This window comes from Oryctolagus cuniculus, chromosome X (assembly GCF_051225735.1).
Source record: "Oryctolagus cuniculus isolate XC-2025 breed Fujian yellow rabbit chromosome X, ASM5122573v1, whole genome shotgun sequence".
Classification (NCBI taxonomy): Eukaryota; Metazoa; Chordata; class Mammalia; order Lagomorpha; family Leporidae; genus Oryctolagus; species Oryctolagus cuniculus.
Window position 1 is genome coordinate 23,940,256 of NC_142888.1, and position 23,411 is coordinate 23,963,666.

At 40.8% G+C, this 23,411-nt stretch overlaps 1 protein-coding gene across 11 annotated transcripts in view; it reads right to left on the bottom strand.

Moving 5' to 3' along the window:
* RPGR (retinitis pigmentosa GTPase regulator) overlaps window positions 1–23,411 on the bottom strand; it is a 65,935-nt gene that overhangs the window by 32,304 nt on the left and 10,220 nt on the right. For 6 of the 11 annotated variants that reach the window (XM_070066549.2, XM_070066546.2, XM_070066544.2 and 3 more), the window contains exons 6-12: window positions 22,548–22,697; window positions 12,402–12,560; window positions 9,554–9,709; window positions 6,617–6,741; window positions 5,301–5,486; window positions 4,615–4,653; window positions 4,053–4,215 (exon numbers count right to left, since the gene is read on the bottom strand). In XM_070066549.2, the coding sequence (XP_069922650.1) occupies window positions 4,053–4,215; window positions 4,615–4,653; window positions 5,301–5,486; window positions 6,617–6,741; window positions 9,554–9,709; window positions 12,402–12,560; window positions 22,548–22,697 (978 nt within the window). The remainder of the gene's footprint in view (window positions 1–4,052; window positions 4,216–4,614; window positions 4,654–5,300; window positions 5,487–6,616; window positions 6,742–9,553; window positions 9,710–12,401; window positions 12,561–22,547; window positions 22,698–23,411) is intronic. The other 5 variants (XM_070066548.2, XM_070066547.2, XM_070066545.2 and 2 more) reach the window with 1 other exon arrangement.

The window sequence follows — 23,411 nt, forward strand, 5'->3', positions numbered from 1 at the left end:
AAATAAAATGTAGGATGTGTCTTTTCTGTTACCAGAGTCTTTTCTGAATACTAGCCCCTCCTGTCTTTTGGGAGATTTTTGCACCTTTGGTTCTATCCTCTTATGCTATCAAGCTCTCCTGGACTACTGCTACATCTCTACTAGGATAAAATGTGCTTCAAAAATTCCCATTGGGGCCGGCACTGTGGCGTAGCAGATAAAGCCGCTGCCTGCAGTGACAGCATCCCATATGGACACCGGTTCAAGTCCTGGCTGCTCCACTTCCGATCTAGCTCTCTGCTATGGCCTGGGAAAGCAGTAGAAGATAGCCCAAATCCTTGGGCCCCTGCACCCACGTGGAAGACCCAGAAGAAGCTCCTGGCTCCTTTCTTCAGATTTGTGCAGCTTCAGCTGTTGCGAACATTTGGGGAGTGAACCAGCAGATGGAAGACCTCTCTCTTTCTCTGCCTCTGCCTCTCTGTAACTTTGTCTTTCAAATAAATAAATATTTAAAATAATTCACATTGACCCCACAGCTCCTTTTAGCTGCCAGGCCAGTTATCTGTTCTACTTCATGATCAAATATGCAAAACAATCATTTAAACAGCCTATCTCTTCTTTCACATTCTCTATTCATACATTTTTTTAATACTCTGGCTTCTAATCTTCCTCTGCAGGATCATCAACAATGTCCATGATACCAAATGAGCTTTCTATCTGATCCTGGAGCAATACTTTCCATTCATGACACTCTCTTCCAATTTCCCTCCTATCTTACTGGTCGATGAAGCAAGTATGGATTCTTGGGTGGCTATTCCTCCTGTTCTCGGTAGATGTACACAGGACAACATGCTGGATATTCTTCTCTTTGGACCCTACTCTCTAACAGGTTATTTAACAACCTCGGTAGTTTTTTTATACATTCATCTATTTATTCGAAAGGCACAGTGTCAGAGAGACAGAGACAGAGACAGAGACAGAGAGAGCTCCAATCTGCTGGTTCATTCCCCAAATGGTCACAACAGCCAGGGCTGAACCAGGCCGAAGCCAGGGGCTTCCACCTGAGTCTCACACATTGGTGGCAGGGGACCAAGCACTTGAGTTATCTTCCTCTGTCTTCCCAGGTGCAATTACAGGAAGCTGGATCAGAAGCAGAGTTGCTGGGCCTTGAACCAGCCTCTGACATGGGACACTGGTGTCGCAAGTGGTAGCTTAACCTGCTGCGCCACAATATTGACCCCCAACTTCCACGGATTTTAAATACTCTCTCTGTGTTGACAGTTCCCAAATTTAGCTGTGTCGTTCCAGAGCTCTCTTCTGAACTTTAAGCCTGCAATTTCAACTGCCTGAATGATACTTTACTTTCACTTTGATGTCTCACAGTGATCTCAGACTCAGATCTTAAATTTCTTTCGCAAACCTGTCAACCATCCTCTTACTTAGGAATCATCTTTGATTTCTTTCTTTATTTCATATCTATTTATAATCCATTAAATAAATTCAGCAAGTCCACCTGAGTCTACGTCTAAAATGTGTTTGAAATATACCCCTGTCTCTCTATCTGCATTACAAACACCTTGGTCCACATGGTGTCATCCTTTCCAAAAGGCTCACAAGTATTTTTCCTACCTCTAGTCTGGCCTTCCTACAATCTACTTGGAGGCAAAAGTGATTATTTTAAAATGCCAATTGGACTGGACTACATCAGTCCACTGCTTAGAATCCTTTGTTTTCTATTGCACTTAAGGGAAATATTCAAATATAGTAGGCCTCTCATTGCTTATAAACCTAGGAATAATTTTTCAGATTCTCCCTCTCCAGCATAATCTTTTCTTGCCTTTCCCCTCACTTTCTAGCCCCACTGGTAATCTTTCTTTTTCTTATAAACAGACTACAAACTTTTGCCTGTATTATTTCCTTTGCCTGGAATGTCTATTTTCTCACTTTGTGTGGATATTTCCTTCTTACCATTTATGTTTTACCTGATAAGACACATTCTCAGCAAGGCCTACCCTGATCCCTTTTCTTCATTATAAAGACTAAAGTCTGAAAATTATTTAGAAAAAGTCACATCATATGCTGCATACAAGCTTCAAAATAAATCATATGTTGAATACAAGTTTCAAAATAGATCATATGTTGAATACAACTTTTTAAATACTTTTTATTAACAGAGTTTTAGCTAATAATCCAGTAAGGGATAGCTTTTCCTTTTGATCTATCTATAAACATTTTTATATCTTCACATTAAGTCTCTTAAAGTGGAAAACAACACTCCTCAACCATAAACTTCTCTTTTCCTTATACACACTGCTTGCCATAATCTACTATTTTTACCATGTCCAGGGCTGAATAGCACCATTAGACACTGACTCTTATTTCAAATGGAAATACACAAAATCTGTGGGTCAGATATGGGAGAATAGCTTATTAAAGTCCTAGTTACAGTTAAAATTCTATCTCCATGGTCCACAAGTCTTGCCTAAGCTCCCAATCCTTTGAAGCCTCAACTTTTTGCTTAAGTTCCTGATCTAAAAGATACTAAAATTATCTGTGCCATGGTTCTTAATCCCTAATGCCAGATGCCAGGATTTATCTTCTTAATTCCAAATCTGTTGCTTATACTGATTTCCCAGTCCTGGTTTCTTGCCCCATGTGTACTATCTAAGCACATGCCCTGCAGTAACACGTAGACATTCCAAAGATACACAAATGTCCGTACACAAAATTTAGAAGAGGTGGTATAAAACAGCAAAGGAGCTCGGAATACCATTGAAAACATAAAATCTATATCTAATAAGCTGTGAAGTCAAGGAGTTAATACTAACCATAATTGTTTATTAATAGATTTCTAGAGGTGATAGGCTCAATGCTAATTACAGTCATCCCTTAGTTTCCACAGGGATTAGTTCTAGGACCCCACTGCAGATGCTCAAGTCCTTTATATAAACAGGTGTAGTATTTGATTATAACCTATGCTATGATCCAGAATACTCTAATCTCTCGTTAATTATAATATCCATTAAAGTATAAATGCTATGTAAATAGTTTATATGCTATATTATTTAGGGAAGAATGATAAGAAAAAAAGTCAGTACATGTTCAGTACAGATGCAATTTTTCTAAATACTCTTTTTCTGAGATTGGTTAAGTCCATAGATATGGAAAGCACAGATATGGAGAGGCAATTATATTTTATATGTCTGATCTCATTTAATCCTCACAATCACTATCAGATATAGACAATATTATACTCATTTCAAAGAGAAGGAAACTGAGGCTTCTAGAGATTAAGTAACTTTCTCAAAGTTAGTCACATAGTAAATGTCAGAGCTGACATCCATACCCCATGATTTTAATTGTTATGCTATACACTCTATGAGAAAGCCTTGCTTTTTTTCATCTGTAAAATGAAGAGTATAATTCCCTTCTATTTCATGGAGTTGCTTCTGGTTTTAGAGAAGATAATCTAGGGGAAGGTGCTACGTAACCTATCCATTGCTCTATAATGACATATTTCTGTGGTTTTATAGTACTCTTAAGGTCACTAATTGTGGTTTCTTTTTTTTTTTTTTTGACAGGCAGAGTGGACAGTGAGAGAGAGAGACAGAGAGAAAGGTCTTCCTTTTACTGTTGGTTCACCCTCCAATGGCCACCGCGGCCGGCGCATCGCGCTGATCCGCAGGCAGGAGCCAGATGCTTCTCCTGGTCTCCCATGGGGTGCAGGGCCCAAGGACTTGGGCCATCCTCCACTGCACTCCCGGGCCACAGCAGAGAGCTGGCCTGGAAGAGGGGCAACCGGGACAGAATCCGGCGCCCCGACCGGGACTAGAACCCAGGGTGCCGGTGCTGCAAAGCGGAGGATTAGCCTAGTGAGCCACGGCGCAGGCCTGATTGTGGTTTCTTTATGGAAGGGTATTCCAGGATTTCGAGTCAAATGAGAGATGTCAGGCTCTAACTAGAGAAAGAACAATTTAATTAACTGGAGAAAACATCTTAAGAAAAACATGAAAACAGTAGGAATAGCAAGCATATTTTTATCTCCTGAGAGCAGGCAGAACAGAAAATATTACCTGGCAACTTTGGCTCACCCCTTCCAGATCTGGTTTGCGCTGGTTGGTTATTCTGAGATAAATGGAAAGGAACTAAACTCACGGGAAAACTACCAGATGCAGGGTCAGTCTCTTCTATTGGATGTACTGTTTGCATCATTTGAATACAATCTGGGGATCTCTCCTTTAAAACAAGAAGGTTAAATAAATGGTCAAATGATGTTATATGTTTGATATTGGCATAAACTTAAAATATTTAGAAGACTTCAAAGTTTTCTAACATCCCACAACATTCACTTCTTAATGATTCCCAAGGGCTCAGAAATGTTTTATTCTGTTGTTTCTATCACTTAGTTGCTCTAAATTGTCAGTTTGAAAGCCTGCTCTTCACATAATAGGGAAAAAGTATATTTGCATTTTCTTTGCCTTCCCTGAAAAATAGAAAATTAATCATGAGATATAAACAAACAACTTTAAAACACAGATGGGATATTTCTAAACCTTTCCACACACATATTTTTTTCATAATAAAAAGCCAGACTTAAACATATTAATTCAAAAGGAATATGTCTTTAGAACTTACTTTAATTTTCAAAAAAGGAATGTCTCCTTTGGATATTATCTGGAATTTTAAAAAAAATATGTCATGGAAACAACAATTTGAAACACAGGAGAATCTCTAAATTTAATTGAGAGAGAAATTCCATCCCTCAAAGTCTTTATTGCTTTGTTTTCCATGTTTCATTGTTTATATTCTAATTTCCCATTGCTCATGAGGTGTAAAGATGAAATAAAACAATGTGGCATTCTATAAGATGGTTATGCTGTAAACATCTGTAAAACATAATATGGTACCTATCCTATAGCTAGCAATATTGAACTGCATATGTAAAAATATGTTACGTGTTAGATCTTATGTTAAGTGTTCTTAGGATATAACAAGTTAAAGAAGTTAACTCACATATAATTGAAAAGACAATTCAGCATTCAGTCTGAGTTGTTAAGAATGGTCTATAAAGTACATTTTGTTATAGTACTGTTGTCTACAAGCAAATGTTTTTTTCAAGATCATTTGAATTTGCTAATTTGTGTCTTTAAGAGCTTAACCCTGAATTCACATTAAAGTTTAAAAGCCCTCAATTCTAAATATTTTATTAGCAATTTTGTCTGAAAATACTCTTCGTTGATTTAAAAACAAAACAGAATTTTCTTCAAGCTTTCTTTACAGTGGTAGACAACAGTATTATATAGAATAGGCCACAAATGTACCCGCTCTCTTCGACGCACACGTGCTGATAAGTTTCTATGTAGTACACTACTTGAGATCCAATCTCTGACATGTAGAGAAGATGATAAAGGAAAGTAAGAATAATTTGGTTCATCTGACACAAATTCATTTGCCGAACCAAGTCGCGGAGTAGCAAAAATTACCATGTGGCATCCACCACAAGCAACCTGCAACACAAATTCACAGCAAGGTTAATCAACATTTTCCTCAAACACAAAAATATTTTTAGTTATCAGCCACAAGACGTTTATTTAATGGTAGACTTCCTAGATTGACTGACTTGCTGTCCCTCCCTTCCTTTCCCCCAACCTCCACACTCTCTCTATACACACACACACACACACACACACACACATAACACAGTATTTTCAATATACCAATTCTAGCACCTCTCCTAATAACTTTTCAAATTTAAAATTTGTATGTATCTTTGCATATGTCTTTTTAAAAATTATTGTCCCCATAAATAAATGATGACTTGATCATTTTTTAATCACTGACTACTTTACATTCCTAATACTTAGTCCAGCATCTTGTGTATAACAGGCTTTCATTAAATGGTTGTGTTTTATATTAAGAGACAATGAATCTTTGAATAACAAAGTTTAAGTGAAATTACCATTCCCAAGTAAACAATTTTCACAAATCTATCATTCTTAACTGGCAAAAGTTATTAGAAACAATAGATACATGATGCCCAATGGTGATGTAACACTGAAGTCATATATTCTTATCCAAACATTTAGCCAATGAAATATATTCTCAAAACTGTATTGTCATATTTTTCTCATGTGTAGGATTTAACCAAGTAACATTTAGCTCCACAATTATTTACTGAAAACTATAGCAAGTAAGGAAGATCTGTTGGGTAATACACAAGATACAAAGGGTATAGGCATAGTCCAGGCTTTAAAGAGACATAGGAGAACAAAGCAGATTAATCAAAATTTGGACAGAAAGGTGTTGAACCCATTAAGTCCCAAGTTTTCAATTATTTGAATATTTCAATGATAAAGTATTTATTTCAAAGTTACCATAAGTGGTAAGTACTGTTCAAATTTGGTCTTTAAAGGTGCCATATAGATAGGATGATGGGGTATAATGGGTTAAGGAAGAAAGTTAGGAAAGGGACATATTTTTAAGTAGTAAAATGTCTGACGTCTGGATTTTTAGTATATTTATTAGATATATCCATGACATTCTTTCATACAAACATAAAAATACTTATTTTCTATGAAATATTAAAAGACAAATAAAGCAATATGAAAATATAAACAGGGAAATGCAATCCCCTTACCAACTGAATCATAAATCTCAAAAAATCACAGCACAAAGTAGGAACGAATTGATTAGTAAAATTCTCTAGTCCAAGTCCTAATTTTCCATATCGGCCATCTCCAAAAGTATACATACGGCCTAGTTCTAAAATGCAAAAAATGAAGAGAATTATAAAAGTGTTACTTGCATGGATTTCTTTGTATACAATATATGTTATACCACAATTATAATTTTCCCCTCAAATTCTGCACTGAATTTACTAATGATCCACTGATCTTTCCACACTCTCTATGGGCTCTCTGGTTCTGCATATAATATTATATAATAGTACTCTGACAAAAAATCACTAATCTTTGGTGGTCTGTGAAATTGAAGCCCTTTTGTGCAAAGTACTATACGGAGCAGCAGCAATACATTATGAGATTTTGTGGTACACACCATATTCTCAAGGCAAAGGAGATACTTATATTCTGATTCCTGACATCCTAATGCATATAGTTTCTTGTTTTCTAAGGTTTTTTTTTTCCAAGATTTATTTCACTTATTTGAAAGGCAGAGAGAGAGGGAGAGGCAGAGAGAGAGAGAGAGAGAGATAGAATCTTTCATCTGCTCATTCACTCCCCAAATGGCCACAACAGCCAGGATTGTACCAGGCCAAAGCCAGGAGCCAGGAGCTACATTTGGTCTTCCACAAGGGTGCAGGGACCCAAGCACTTGGGTCATCTTCCATTGTTTTCCCAGTCAAGTTAGCAGGGAGCTGGATTCAAAGTGGAGCAGGGCCAGTGCTATGGCATAGCAGGTAAAGGTGCCGCCAGTGGTGCCAGCATCCCATGTGGGTGCCAGTTCGAGTCTCGGCTGTTCCTCTTCCGATCTAGCTCTCTGCTACAGCCTAGGAAAGCAGTGGAAGATGGTCAAAGTCCTTGGGCCCCTGTGCCCCCAGGGGAGACCCAGAAGAAGCTCCTGGCTCCTGGCTTCGGATCAGCCCAGCTCTGGCTGCGGTGGCCATTTGGGACGTAAACCAGCAGATGGAAGACTCTCTCTCTCTCTGCCTCTGCCTCTCTGTAACTCTGCCTATCAAATAAATAAATCTTTAAACACACACACACACACACACATACACACAAAAGAAAGTGGAGCAGTCAAGACTCGATCTGGCATCCTTATGGGATACCTAGGTGTTGCAGAGAGCAGCTTAACCCACAGCACCACAGCGTCAATCCCTTTTCTCAGATCTTTGACAGATTCATTTCTCAACCTTGGCACTGCTCACATTTGGAGTCAGATAATTTCTGGATGTGTGCTCTATCATTTGCATTGTAGAATTTTTAGCAGCATCCCTGGCCTCTACTCACTATGTGCCAGTAGAATAACCCCCCTCTGCAGTTGTGATAATTATAAATGTCTCCAGATATGGCATGTGTCTCCTAAGAGGACAAAATTGCCACTGGTAGAGAACTACTGGCTTAGAAAAATCTGTCTTTTTATTAATTCGGCTGCTGAGCTATGAAACACCTGCAAAGAAAAGGTCATAAACTAACCATGCTGATTAGTCCCCATACTAATATCCGGGTACTGTCCATGGCTGGTCTCACAATGATGATGAGTAACCTCATTACTTCTCTCCAGTCAACCCTTTTTTACCACTGCCATAGAAGCTATTCTGAACCTTCATTTCTTGTTTCAAGCCCTTCTTTTATACTCTCCATCTCAGCTGGGGTAAGTGCCACAGGAGCAGAAGTAATGGGTGCCCACATGGACACAGATGAGGGAGATGTTCCTCCAGTCTGGGATTAAGGAAGGCTTTCAAACTGAAACTTAAAGGGTGGGTAAGATTCAGCAGCAAGAAGATGAGAGCAAAGAATTTTCTATAGAGAGTTAGCAGTACATAGAAGGGCATACACAAGAGGGCTCTCAATCAAGAGAAAACATGGTTAAGAAGCTGAAAAACAGCCAATATGCCTGAAGCCAAAGGGGTGACAGGCATGAGATGAGCATGACTGAATCACTTTAGGACAGACTCTCCATAAAGTCCTACATTATTAGCAGCACCAGTTTCTGAAGCTGAGAAGTAGGTCCAAAGAAACATCTCCGTGAATACAGAAGCCACAGAGAGAAGGTATCCACAGAGAGAAGGTCTTTGAGGCGCCTTTCTCTGTCTCATTCTGGAAACAGAAAGGATGAGTCATTTTTGAAAACATCTCCTGGTGGCAAAAGCATCATAATTTACTCATCTTGAATGTCACTGTCAAATTGAACATGAACAATGTTTTAAAATAAATTCTTTCTTGTGGGATTCTCCCCTATGGCCTGAGTAGAGTTAAGAGCTTCAAACTGTTACAGTTTCAAAAGGATTCCAGATTTCTCTAAAAATATAGTATTATGGCTTTAATTCTGAAAACATGGCCTATTTTGAAGTTCTAAATCTTTGGACCATTAACACTTACTTTAAGTTGAATTAAAGGGGCTGGTGTAGTGGCATAGCAGGTAAAGCTGCCCCTGCAATGTCGACATCCCTTTTGGGTGCCAGTTTCAGTTCTGGCGGCTCCACTTCCAACCCCACTCCCTGTTAATGTGCCTGGGAAAGCAGTGGAAAATGGCCCAAGTGCTTGGTGCCCTGCACCTATGTGGGAGACCTAGAAGAAGCTGCTGGCTCCTAGCTTCGGTCTGGTCCAGCCCTAGCAGTTGCAGCCATCTAGAGAATGAGCCAGCTGATGGAAGATCTGTTTCTACCTCTTTCTCTCTAACTGTGCCTTTCAAATAAATAAAAATGAATCTAAAAAACTTAATTAAAACAATAAAAGGCATTTACAAGTTTATACTTTGGAATGTTTACAAGGAATTCCATTTTTCTCAGTCATTAATTCCTTGACTTAGATACATTCAGCCCATATGTTATGACTTTTGTAACAAAATGTACCCAGTTCCACAAATACATAAAATAAATTCTAACCCATACCTGTTATCAAAGCTGTGTGATTTTCTCCACAGGAAATAGAACTTATTTTGTGATCTTTAATATATTCGATGGCTTTGGGTTCTGAAGTTTCAAAAATAAAAGTGCCAAGACCCAGCTGACCAAACTGCCCGAGTCCAAATGTATACACAATTGTCTCTGAAAGGAAAGGGCCAAATACAAGATTACACGGAAGTGGACACTGTCACCACCATATCTAGAAAAACTGTACATTCAACCTTTTATAATGGAAGTTAAGTGTCACTGAAAAAATACCTGTATTAAGAATATTTAATAGTGAGGTATAAATTTTTCACTGAACAGAAAAATGAAAAGGCACACAATTATAATTCATTTGAGGTAGTAAAAGGAATTAATTTAATGACAACTGATGCTTTTTGAGTATAGCTGGTAGTTATAGGAACATTTCAAGTAGTCCCCAAACTTAAGCATCTTCTATCATACTAGTTGCTTATTTATAACAATTTCTTTTCTGGTTATGTATAAAAGGTAAAATAAGACCCATGCCATGATTTTTGCAATTGAGGTTAACCATTGTGCCCCTTATTGCTCACTTTATGTGAAAATAATTTATAATGTATTGGTGAATGACATTATTAAACAATCAATATTTGAATCATTCAGAATAACTTTGACTCACCTATTAGAATATATAGAATAGAATATAGAATAGTAACCTATTTCTACAATATTTCCATAAACTAGAGAAAATATCTGGCACATAAAAAATAAATTTCATCCCTGCCTATACTATGAATTTTTAATTTATGAAGATTAATTTCTAGAATAAATCTTTTTGAAATTATATGAAAATTAATTTTGTCAACAATGATTTCAAAACATCATAACTCACAATTATTTCCAAATTTAGAATGCAGCCTTTGAAAAAAATTATTTCTAACTTGGAAAAGATTCCATTTGGAAATTTTAATTCTAGGAAACCAAAATTCAGTAAGCATGACTGGGACTAAAATGGGAAGTCAAGGAACAGATAAGTAATACATAATGGAATACATAAACATGAGGAAGACAATTATTTGTCCTTAAAAATGAACTAGACACTATGTTATTTGCTGCCATTAAAGATATTAAAGTCATGGAAATGTCAATCATGTTAGCAAAAACAATTCAACAATCAATTTTTTTTCCTTCATAAAAAAACTTTTTCATAGGCCAGAAATATGTATTAACTATAGGGATGAAAAAGATGCAAGGCCAACTCACATAAAGTATCTAAAAGTGTCAAACTCACAGAAGCTAAGAATAAAATGGTGGTCGTCAGGGGTGAAGTTGTGAGGGAGAGAGCATTACTGTACAACAAGAATAAAGTTTCTGTCATATAGGACAAGTTTTAGAGACCTGATGTAAAACATTGTGCTCATATAAACAGCATATAACAATAGTATACCATACACTTAAAAATCCATTAAGAGGGTAGACCTTACGTTAAATGTTCTTATCACAATAAAAAGGTCATTAAAAATGTCATTAGCAGGGCCAGCCACCATTGCGGTGAAATGGGTTAAGTCACTGCCTGTGACACCGGCATCCCAGTTCAAAGTCCCAACTGCCCTGTTTCCACTCCAGCTCCCTGCTAACGTGCTTGGGAAAGCAGCAGCAGACAGCTCAAGTACTGAGGGCCCTGCCATCCAGGTGGGAGACCTGGATAGAGTTCCAGGCTTCTGGCTTCAGCCTGGCCTAGCCCTGGCTGTTGTGGCCATTAGGGAGTGAAACAGCAGATGCAAGATTTCTCTGTCTCTGTCTCTCCACACTCTGCTTTTCTTTTTTTTTTTATAACAAATATTATATTTTTATTTTTATTTATGTTTTTTTAACTTTTATTTAATGAATATAAATTTCCAAAGTACAGAATATGGATTACAATGGCTTCCCCCCCATAACGTCCCTCCAACCCGCAACCCTCCCCTTATCCACTCCCTCTCCCCTTCCATTCACATCAAGATTCATTTTCTATTCTCTTTATATACAGAAAATCAGTTTAGCATACATTAAGTAAAGATTTCAATAGTTTGCTCCCACACAGAAACATAAAGTGAAAAATACTGTTTGAGTACTAGTTATAGCATTAAATCTCAATGTACAGCACACTAAGGACAAAGATCCTACATGAGGAGTAAGTGCACAGTGACTCCTGTTGTTGACTTAACAAATTGACACTCTTGTTTATGGCATCAGTAATCACCCTAGGCTCTTGTCATGAGCTGCCAAGGCTATGGAAGCCCCCTGAGTTCACTGACTCTGATCATTTTTAGGCAAGGCCATGGTCAAAGTGGAAGTTCTCTCCTCCCTTCAGAGAAAGGTACCTCCTTCTTTGATGACCCATTCTTTCCACTGGGATCTCACTCGTGGAGATCTTTCATTTAGGTTTTTTTTTCCCCCAGAGTGTCTTGGCTTTCCATGCCTGAAATACTCTCATGGGCATTTCAGCCGGATCTGCATGCCTTAAGGGCTGATTATGAGGCCAGAGTGCTGTTAGGACATTTGCCATTCTATGGGTCTGCTGTGTATCTCACTTCCCATGTTGGATCATTCTCTCCCTTTTTGATTCTATCAGCTAGTATTTGCAGACACTATTCTTGTTTATGTGATCCCTTTGGTTCTTAGTCCTATCATTACGATCAATTGTGAACAGAAATTGATCACTGGGACTAGTGAGATGGCATTGGTACATGCCACCTCGATGGGATTGAATTCGAATACCCTGGTATATTTCTAAATCTTAAAAATAATCTTAAAAAAATAAAAAATTTTAAGGATGTCATTAGCCACCACAGAAATCAGGGAACAGAGCAATAGGCTCTACACATACCCGTGAGAACCACAGTGTGTCCTCCACCACAAGCCACCTGGATCACCTTCTCAGGAATTCTAGTCACCAGCTGGGGAGTTTTGTGATTGATCAGCAGCTCCTCAGGGAGACCTAACTTCCCATTCTCACATTCTCCAAATGTGTACAGTTCACCGTCCACTAAGGAAGGAAAAGTATTGTTATCAATGATGACATAAAGATGAACAAGAACTTATCTTTTTGGTACATATTCTCATGTTCAATAAAAACTTTAGGTAATGACAACTTAATAAATTTGACCTTTCTTTCTAGAGATATTTTTACTGTATACAAGGAAATAAAATTAGATTTTTTTGGCTCTCTTTTATTATTTTAATCTAATAATCTTCATGAAGATTTTAAGACTATCTACTATTAAACAAACATAATCATTTTAGCTCTTTCACAAAACATAGCAAAGGCTATCTTGCATCCTCTACTTACTTTTCAATCTCTTTTTCATTAGGGGAAGGAGGGCGAGGGCAAGGGTGAGGGCAAGGGTGAGGGAGACAGCAGCAAGCTCCCATCCACTGTTTCACTCCTCCAAATGTTTGCCACGGTTGTGGCTGGGCTGGGACAAAGCTGGAAACTGGGAATTCAATCCAAGTCTGTCACATAGGTGGCAGAGACCCAAATACTTGGCCCATTACCGCTGCCTCCCAGGGTGTACATTAGCAGGATGCTGCAGTCAGGAGACAGAGCAGGGTATTGAAACCAGGTACTTCACTATGGTTTGCACACATCTTAACCAGTGTCAACTGGAAAGCTAAATGCCTACTTCCCCTCTATTTACTTATTTTTTTAAGATTTATATTTATTTGAAAGTCAGAGTTACACAGAGAGAAGGAAAGGCAGAGAGAGAGAGAGAGAGAGAGAGAGAGAGAGGTCTTCCATCTGCTAGTTCACTCTCTAGATGGCAGCAATGGTCAGAGCTGCACTGATCCAGAGAGAGAGAGAGAGAGAGAGAGAGAGAGAGAGAGAGAAAGAGAGAGAGAGGTCTTCCATCTGCTAGTTCACTCTCCAGATGGCAGCAATGGTCAGAGCTGCACTGACCCAAAGCCAGGAGCCAGGAGCCATGTGGGTGCAAGGGCCTAAGGACTTGGGTCATCTTCTACTGCTTTCCCAGGCCATAGCAGAGAGCTGGATCGGAAACAGAGCAGCTGGGTCTTGAACTGGTGCCCATATGGGATGCCAGCACTGCAGGCGGTGGCTTTACCCGCTACACCACAGCACCGCCCCCCCCCCCCACTTACTTATAACAAAGCAAAACAACTAAATATTAACACCCCATAAAAACATGAGTTTTGTCCTATTCACTGATATCAAAAAACCCAACAGTATCTAGTATAAGCAATTATCAAATACTTGTTAAATAAGTGAATGAATAATTACTTTTTATAAAACTTGTTTTAAAAAACTAGTAACTTGGGCTGGCGCCATGGCTCACTTGGTTAATCCTCTGCCTGTGGCACCAGCATCCCATATGGGCACCGGGTTCTAGTCCCGGTTGCTCCTCTTCCAGTCCAGCTCTCTGCTGTGGCCCAGGAGGGCAGTGGAGGATGGCCGAAGTGCTTGGGAAACCCAAGTGCTTGCACCCATGTGGGAGACCAGGAAGAAGCACCTGGCTCCTGGCTTCAGATCGGTGCAGCGCCGGCCATAGCGGCCATTTGGGGAGTGAACCAATGGAAGGAAGACCTTTCTCTCTGTCCTCTCTGTCTCTCTCTCTCTCTCTCTCTCTGTGTCAAATAAAAAAAATTTAAAGAACTAGTAACTAGAGTAAATATGTTGAATAAATCTTAATATAGCAGATTTGACTCAGTTAGATGTTCTTCCTCCAGAAAGAGTCTCTTACCAAGGAGGTCCTTACATTTAATCACTGTCTTGTCTATACTAACACCATTGATTTGTACTCATTACACTATGACTTTAAGATTCCTGAAAGTAGACACTTTCTTATTCATTTCTATGAAACTGAGTTCTAGAAAGCAGAAATTTAATAAAATATATTATCATATTTTACATTTTTATAAATACATAAACTAATCTAACAAATGACACAGAACATACAAACATTGGTGTGAGGAAAGAGGTAACCTAGTGGGTTTGCTTGCCTTATTCTTGGAATATCTCCAAGAGAACCATGATAGACCCTCGGCCAAACTGCAAAGTTGGCCCTTAGAGGATTCATTGTTAGTGTCTGATAATTTTGTTACATACACCTGGAGCAATGAACTATGCCAGATTAGGTTCTCAGGTTTGTTATTGATGGTCCCAGTTTTAGCTAGCAGAAAAAGCCTACATGACCTGTCCCCCCTTCCCTCCAGCTTACCATAAAAAAATAGCCTCAGTCCCCAAGACTAGCATAGGCTTCCCTAATCAGAGATATTCCACACATGTCCCTATAGTTCCTATATGGCAGGAAGAAGAAGGGATCTGCAAGGAAGCCTATACTAGACCTCTATGGACTTTATCTATGATGCATATTTTTCATATTTTTATTTTGTTCTTTCTGCTTTGCTATAATAAAGCTTATTCATGAGTATAATCTGCTATTGAAGCTTGTGAGTCATTCTAGCAAATCACACAACTTAGGAAAGTGTTGGGACATTCAGCAAAGATGTTGTGCAACACTTAAAACTTCATCAAATACTGTAAATGCAGCTATAGTGATTTTCTAGATTTACCTGCACAGAAAATTAATTTTGCTGCACCATAGTTTTCTACGAAGTATTTAGCAAAAACTGTCTCAGGAAAAGTGCTCAGTATGTTAGCAACCTTCCCCCTTTTCTCATGCCTCTTGCCTCTCATATAAAATTAGTTACTAAGGCCTGGTAAATCTCCCCCACCTCTTATAATTCCTACTGCCCCTCCCACCTTACATGAATTTTCTCCTGAACCAAGTTTTCCAAATGGGTTTCCCAGCTTTAGTCTCAGATATCTAAACAATAACAGATATATCTTCCAAAATAAAGGGTCTAAACCTGATACTTCTAATTTTTTAAAAATGCACTTACAAAATGTAGCATATTATTCCTGGGGTTCAGTTTCATTTGAGATCAATGACTGCTAGGTAGGAAACTTGTCATCACGTCTAGACAAGCTCAACTATGCAATAATCTTCAAATACACGATTTACTTTTCTGCCGCCATAAATGCATTTGGTTTTTTTGTTTTGTTTTGTTTTGTTTTTTGACAGGCAGAGTTAGACAGTGAAAGAGAAAGGTCTTCCTTTTTCTGTTGGTTCACCCTCCAAGTGGCCGCAACGGCGGGCGTGTTGCAGCCAGTGTGCTGCGCCGATCCGAAGCCAGGAGCCAGGTGCTTCCTCCTGGTCTCCCATTGGGGTGCAGGGCCCAAGGACCTGGGCCATCCTCCACTGCCTTCCTGGGCCACCGCAGAGAGCTGGACTGGAAGAGGAACAACCGGGACAGAATCCAGCGCCCCAACCGGGACTAGAACCCGGGGTGCCAGTGCCGCAGGCAGAGGGTTAGCCTAGTGAGCTGCGGCGCCAGCCGCATTTGGTTTTGTCTCTGCCAGCTTTCTCTTTCTCTCACCTCCACCTCTAAAAGTACTTTCCAAGTTTAGTAGTTAATTTTAAAAACCATCCTTTCTCTGAAATATGTTCTGATGCCTCTAGCAAGAAATAATCTTTTCTCTTGTTTGATGTCACCTAAGACTCTAATATCAAATTTCTTATATTACCAATAGTGGACTATATCTCTTATAGTTATTGGTATAGCATGGTAGTTAAAAGCATGAGCCCCAGAACCAGACAGCCCTGTGTGCATCTGGGTTGTGCCATTCACTTAGTCATACTGAGCAAGTTAATTGTTGTGTCTATAAAATGGGAATACAAGTACCTATGTTATGAAGTTGCTGATTCACAAGAATAAATGAATTAATGCATTCAAAACTACTTGAAACATACAGGGAGTGCCAGTCATTAGTTGCTTCCACACCCTCCTCCTCCTCCTCCTCCTTGTGAGCATGAAGAGAAACCATGAGCCAAGAAGAAGCATTTGGGCCTTTAGAGTCAGAAGGTGGGGTTTCAAATTGTTTCTGCAACTAAGGCGCAGCATAAATTTTGTTAAAGTCATATCCTAAACCTGCTTCCATAAATGAAATCAGAGATAACACCACCTCTCTTGAGTTCTGAGATTAAATGAAGACTTTTTTACTTGAAAATCCTTTGTTGATGGAAAAACTTTCTTTTAAAAAAATTATTTATTGAGGAGCCAGCACTGTGGTGTAGCAGGTAAAGCCGCCACCTGCAGTGCCAGCATCCCATATGGGGGTCTGTTCGAGACCCAGCTGCTCTGTTTCCGATCCAGCTCTCTGCTATGGCCTGGGAAAGCAGTAGAAGATGATGGTCCAAGTGCTTGGGCCCCTGCACCTGTGTGGGAGACCCTGAAGAAGCTCCAGTCTCCTGGCTTCAGATCAGCACAGCTCCAGCCGTTGTGCCTATTTGGTGAGTAAACCAGCATATAGAAGCTCTCTCTCTCTCTCTCAGCCTTTTCTTTTCTTTTCTTTTTTTGACAGGCAGAGTGGACAGTGAGAGAGAGAGAGAGAGAGAGAAAGGTCTTCCTTTTTCCGTTGGTTCACCCCCCAATGGCCACTGCAGCCAGCACGCTGTGGCCAGCACACCACGCTGATCCGAAGCCAGGAGCCAGGTGCTTCTCGTGGTCTCCCATGTGGGTGCGGGGCCCAAGCACCTGGGCCATGCTCCACTGCACTCCCGGGCCACAGCAGAGAGCTGGACTGGAAGAGGAGCAACCGGGACAGAATCCGGCGCCCCGACCGGGACTAGAACCCTGGGGTGCCAGCGCCACAGGCAGAGGATTAGCCTTTGAGCCATGGCGCCGGCCTGCCTTTTCTTTTAAAAAAGATTTATTTATTTGAAAGGCAGAGTTACACAGAGAGAGGAGAAGCAGAGAGAGAGAGAGAGAGAGAGAGAGAGAGAGAGGTCTTCCATCCAATGGTTCACTCCCCATTGACCACAACGGCCGGAGCTGAGCCGATCCGAAGCCAGGAACCAGGAGCTTTTTCTGGGTCTCCCATGCGGGTGCGTGGGCCCAAGGACTTGGGCCATCATCTGCTTTCCCAGGCCATAGCAGAGAGCTGGATCGGAAGTGGAGCAGCCGGGTCTTGAACCAGTGCCCATATGGGATGCCGGCACTTCAGGCCAGGGCATTAACCCACTGCGCCACAGCGCCAGCCCCAATAAATAAATCTCTCAAAAATTATTGAAAGGCAGAGCTATAGAGAGAGAGGGAGATACAGAGACAAAGATCTTCCATCTGCTGGTTCGGTTCACTCCCCAAATAGTCACAACTGCCAGGGCTGGGTCAGGACAAAACCAGGAGCCTGAAACTCCATCCAGGTCTCCCATGTGGGTGGCAGGGGCCCAAGTACTTGGGCCATCATCTGCTGCTTTCCCAGGTACATTAGCAGGAAGGTAGATCAGAAGTGGAGCAGCCAGGACTCAAACCAATGCTCCTATGGGATACTGGTGTCATAGGTGATAGCTTAACCCACTGCACCACATCAGCCCCAGATGGTAAAACTATACATCTGGTAGCTAGTATTATGTTCTAATCAAGTTGGTATTATAAAAAAATCACTTAAAATGAATTTTACATAGTAAGCCACTAAATCATTTCTCACAGTGCCAACTTTTTAAGGTCAAATATGTACCCATAAAGGATTAGAAATGATATTTCCATGTAGCTATCAGTAGAATCTTCTTTAAATGGGGAAGATAAACTTTTAATTCATATAAAATGTTCTGAGTTCATTTTCTTATTTATATACAAAAATCACATATCATGAACAAAGAAATCATCCACTTTTACTTCATTGGAGCCCATTAGTTTTTTATGAAATCTGGATTCCTCAAACTATCTACCTGGCTCTGATATCTACCTCCCCCAGGATTCTGACTTTACTTAGGTGCCCTGCTAGGTCTTTATTCTCCAATCTCTGAAGATTAATCCATACATCCCTATCCCATTCCCATAACCCCAACTGATTTACTTATAATCCCTGTTGTGCTGTGCCTAATTCACTCTTATGGCTGAAATGCTGCTCAGACCCAACCATTAAGAAATCAGATGAAATAAGAAATATGATGAAACGACAGAAAGCAGGGAAAATATCTGAAAACTCCATATGCTTTTCTCCTAATATTTAAAAATCAAATATTGTATATAATTTAGAACACGAACTTAAATTTAGAACATGAACATGACCAAACATACTACTAAGTTTAAAAATCTGCAGGAAGCTTTAAACATTAACTATTTCAGTAACATGTTCTGTATTTTTATTACGAAAACTTGGTCTTTTGGGTCTCCAAAAGATAACAAATGTCCTTTTCCATATAATATCTTCATCTCTCATAAAATATATATTAAGTAAAAGCCCCTATGTTAGAGTTATGTCCAAGATCTGTAAAAAGCTCCTTCAAATGATTGCCATTAAAAAATAGCTAGCAAGAAAACTGAGTCTCCACCAATATAGTTAGTATAGAGGTTCACTGTATATACAAGGCTGCGCATATATTTTATTAAAAAAAAACCTTTCAATTGCATACTTTAAATGGAATTTAAATGAATTTCAAGGTATGTGAATTACATCTCAATGAAATTCCTTTTTATGAAAGTCATTAAACCAAAACAAAAGCTCAATGTAACACTTGTTGGGTGAGAAGAACAAAACTAACTTATACCCTAACAGCTAAAGCAGAGTTTACTAATAAAATTGAATCTGGCACCTTTCTTAAAATACAAATATATTTATTTGCAATTTGTGTTTCCTTGATTGGTTTTCTTTCTTTCTTTATAGATTTATTTATTTATTTGGTTTTTTTTTGTTGTTTTTTTTTTTTTTTGACAGGCAGAGTGGACAGTGAGAGAGATACACAGAGAAAGGTCTTCCTTTTGGCCGTTGGTTCGCTGATCCGATGGCAGGAGCCAGGTGCTTCTCCTGGTCTCCCATGGGGTGCAGGGCCCAAGTACTTGGGCCATCCTCCACTGCACTCCCTGGCCACAGCAGAGAGCTGGCCTGGAAGAGGGCAACCGGGACAGAATCCGGCGCCCCGACCGGGACTAGTACCCGGTGTGCCGGCGCCGCAAGGCGGAGGATTAGCCTAGTGAGCCGCAGTGCCGGCCTATTTTATTTATCTGAAAGACAGTTACAGGGAGAAGTAGAGCGAGCAAGAGAGAGAAAGATCTTCCATGTGCTGGTTCACTCCCCAAATGGCCACACAGCCAGAGCAGAGCTGAGCTGATCCAAAGCCAGGAGCCAGGAGCTTTTTCCAGGTCTCCACATGGGTGCAGGGGCCCAAGGACTTGGGCCATCTTCTACTGCTTTCCCAGGCCACAGCAGAGAGCTTGATCAGAAGTGGAGCAGCTGGGACTTAAACCAGCGCCCATGTGGGATGCTGGTGCTGCAGGCCGCGGCTTTAATCCACTGTGCCACAGCACCGGCCCTGGTTTTATTTTTCCATTTGTGTTTTTCCTCCTGGTTTTTTGTTTCATGAATAAAGTGTAGAATGCACCAACCCCCAAGAGCCCCAAAGTTGCCAAAAATTTGGCAGATGGTATTACCCCCCACAAGGAATTTGACTATTTATTCACCTACTCCCTCTACACTATTCATTATCAACTTGTTTAAGTCAAGTGATACAGTGATGATACAGTGATGAACTATACTGACAAATCCATTGGTTAATGGGAAGCACTGGGATGGGTCAATTAACAACTCATAACCTGAGTTTGTGGTCCAATAGAGTATTGTAGGGGCTAGAGCTGTGGCATAGCGGATAAAGCCAACGCCTGCAGTGTCGGCATCTCATACAGACACAGGTTCAAGTCCTGGCTGCTCCACTTCCAATCCAGCTCTCTGCTATGGCCTGGGAAAGCAGATGATGGCCCAAGTCCTTGGGCCCCTGCACCTATGTGGGAGACCCAGAAGAAGCTCCTGGTTCCTGGCTTCGGATCGGCACAGCTCTAGATACTGTGGCCATTTAGGGACTGAACCACCAGATGGAAAACCTCTCTCTCCCTCCCTCCCTCTCTCTCTCTTTTCTCTCTCTCTCTGCCTCTGCCTCTCTGTAACTTTGCCTTACAAATAAATAAATGAGGCCGGCGCCACGGCTCACTTGGCTAATCCTCCACCTGCAGTGCCGGCACTCCAGGTTCTAGTCCCGGTTGGGGCGCCAGTTCTGTCCTGGTTGCTCCTCTTCCAGTCCAGCTCTCTGCTGTGGTCCGGGAGTGCAGTGGAGGATGGCCCAAGTCCTTGGGCCCTGCATCTACATGGGAGACCAGGAGAAGCACCTGGCTCCTGGCTTCGGATTGGCGCAGCACGCCGGCCATAGCAGCCATTTGGGGGGTAAACCAACGGAAGGAAGACCTTTCTCTCTGTCTCTCTCTCTCACTAACTCTGTCTGTCAAAAAAAAAAAAACACAAATAAATAAATGAATCTTAAAAAAAGAGTAATTGTATAAAATAAAGATTTAGAGAGATGTCTAAGAGGGGCAACAAATGTCTTACACCCTCTAGATGTTTTAACAATTAAAAAACTATCAGCTAAGTGGAAAGCCATAATCATATTTCTCTTATTACTACTAGTATATATATATAGACTATAAAAGAGCCCAACATTTCAACTATTTTTAACTAAGGTAGAAAAGGTTGTCAGTGGGTCCAGGAAAGAGAAGTTGAGGCTGCTTGGAAAAATCCCACTATTTCCTATAATGTACTCATATCCTATAATGAGCTTTATTTCTTTTTCAACTAGTATTCAACCTGGTTCTCACTGAAACACTAAATTATCAGGACAACAGTAGGGTAAAGTATATAGGCAAATAGTTCTACAGCCAAGTGGCCCAAAGGTCTTGTAAATGCCAAAGGGATCTAAGAAGTCTGAGACCCAAAATTTCAGCTTCTAACATATTAATTTTGTTTCTGTAATAGACCAAATATGGGTATTCACTTAGAAAGTGAGGTGTTGTGCAGCAGGTTAAGCTACAGCCTGCAATAAATGCCCATATTCCACATCAGAGTGAGGGGACTGAGTCCCACTTCTGCTTGTGATTCTGCTTCCTGCTCATATGTACCCTGGGAGGCAACAGATGACAGCTCAGGTGCTTGGTCCTTGCATTCATGTGGGAGACCTGGCTAGAGTTCCTGGCTCCTGGATTTGGCCTGGTTCAGCCCCAGCTATTGTGAAATCTGTGAGTGAATCAGTGGATAGATGATAACTGTCTGTCTTCCTCTTTCTCTGCCACTCTGCCTTTCAAGTAAGTGTAAATAAGTAAATATTTTAAGGATTTTTTAAATTTATTTGACAGATAGACAGTGAGAGAGAGAAACAGAGAGAAAGGTCTTCCTTCCGTTGGTTCACTCCCTACATGGCCATTACGGCCAGAGCTGTGCTGATCCGAAGCCAGGAGCCAGGTGCTTTCTCCTGGTCTCCCATGTGGGTACAGGGGTCCAAGCACCTGGGCCATCCTCCACTGCCTTCCGGGGCCACAGCAGAGAACTGAACTGGAAGACAAGCAAACTGGACTAGAACCTGGTGCCCATGAAAGATTTTATTTATTTATTTGAGAGGTGGAGTTGCAGACAGTGAGAGGGAGAGACAGAAAGGTCTTCCTTCCGTTGCTTCACTCCCCAAATGGCCACAATGACCAGAATCACGCTGATCCGAAGCCAGGAGCTTTTTCCTGGTCTCCCACCCGGGTGCAGGGGTCCAAAGACTTGGGCCATCTTCTACTGCTTTCCCAGGCCACAGCAGAGAGCTGGACTGGAAGAGGAGCAACAGGGACTAGAATTGGCGCCCATATGGGATGCCAGCGCCACAGGCAGAGGATTAATCTACTGCTCCACGGTGCCAGCCCCATAAATGTTTTTTTAAAAAGTTAACATGTCAGAGAAACTCTGAAATTATAAATTCTTATCACAGAAATAGAGAAATACTGTCACCTAAGATAGGCCAAAATTCTTTCATCATCTAGACAACCATGGCACTATTTGTACAGAACTGTAGAATATATTATATAATTTTATTATTTAGTAATAACTTAGAAATGGTAGATAACATGAGAAATGTAAAATATTTTAGCTTACTTGTTACAAAGGCTGAATGGTAATACCCACAAGAGATCCAGGAAATAGGCTTCCCGATGGTCACTTGATGAGGGACGCACACATTAGTTACATTTTTTAAACCAATCTGTCCTTCAGAATTGTCACCCCACATAAAAAGTTCTCCGTTCTCTATAAAGAAAGCATGAGAAAAGGTTTTAAAAGCAGTACTCTCCAGCACGTACATTCATATTTCTAACAGACCCGACTGTAATCACTTTGTGCACATCCATCTCTTCACCTCAACAGCACACACCGATTGCCCTTTCTTATAATTAATCACTTTTTCTCTAATCCTTATGTCTCTAAACAGAAATATTTTCTTCCTTCCAAGCCGTCTATCTGAAGAGAGAGACAGCACTAGAGATCTACAGGCCTGAAGGGCAAGTCCTAGGTCCAAAGTGCCTGGGAGGCCTCACCCTTGAAAACACTGGGGAAAATATGTTTTAAAGAAAAAAGGAAATCTATCTTTTTGAAAACACAGACTTCAGTGAATGAGGAGACAGATTAGTCTACATGACCTCTTAAAAAATGGTTGGGCCGGCACCGCGGCTCACTTGGCCAATCCTCCGCCTGCATCGCTGGCACCCCGGGTTCTAGCCCCTGTTGGGAAGCCCGGATCCTGTCCCAGTTGCTCCTCTTCCAGTCCAGCTCTCTGCTGTGGTCCGGGAAGGCAGTGGAGGGTGACCCAAGTGCTTGGGCCCTGCATGTGCATGGGAGACCAGGAGGAAGCACCTGGTTCCTGGCTTCAGATGGGTGCAGCGCGCCAGCCATAGTGGCCATTTGGGGGATGAACCAACGGAAGGAAGACCTTTCTCTCTGTCTCTCTCTCTCTCTCACTGTCTA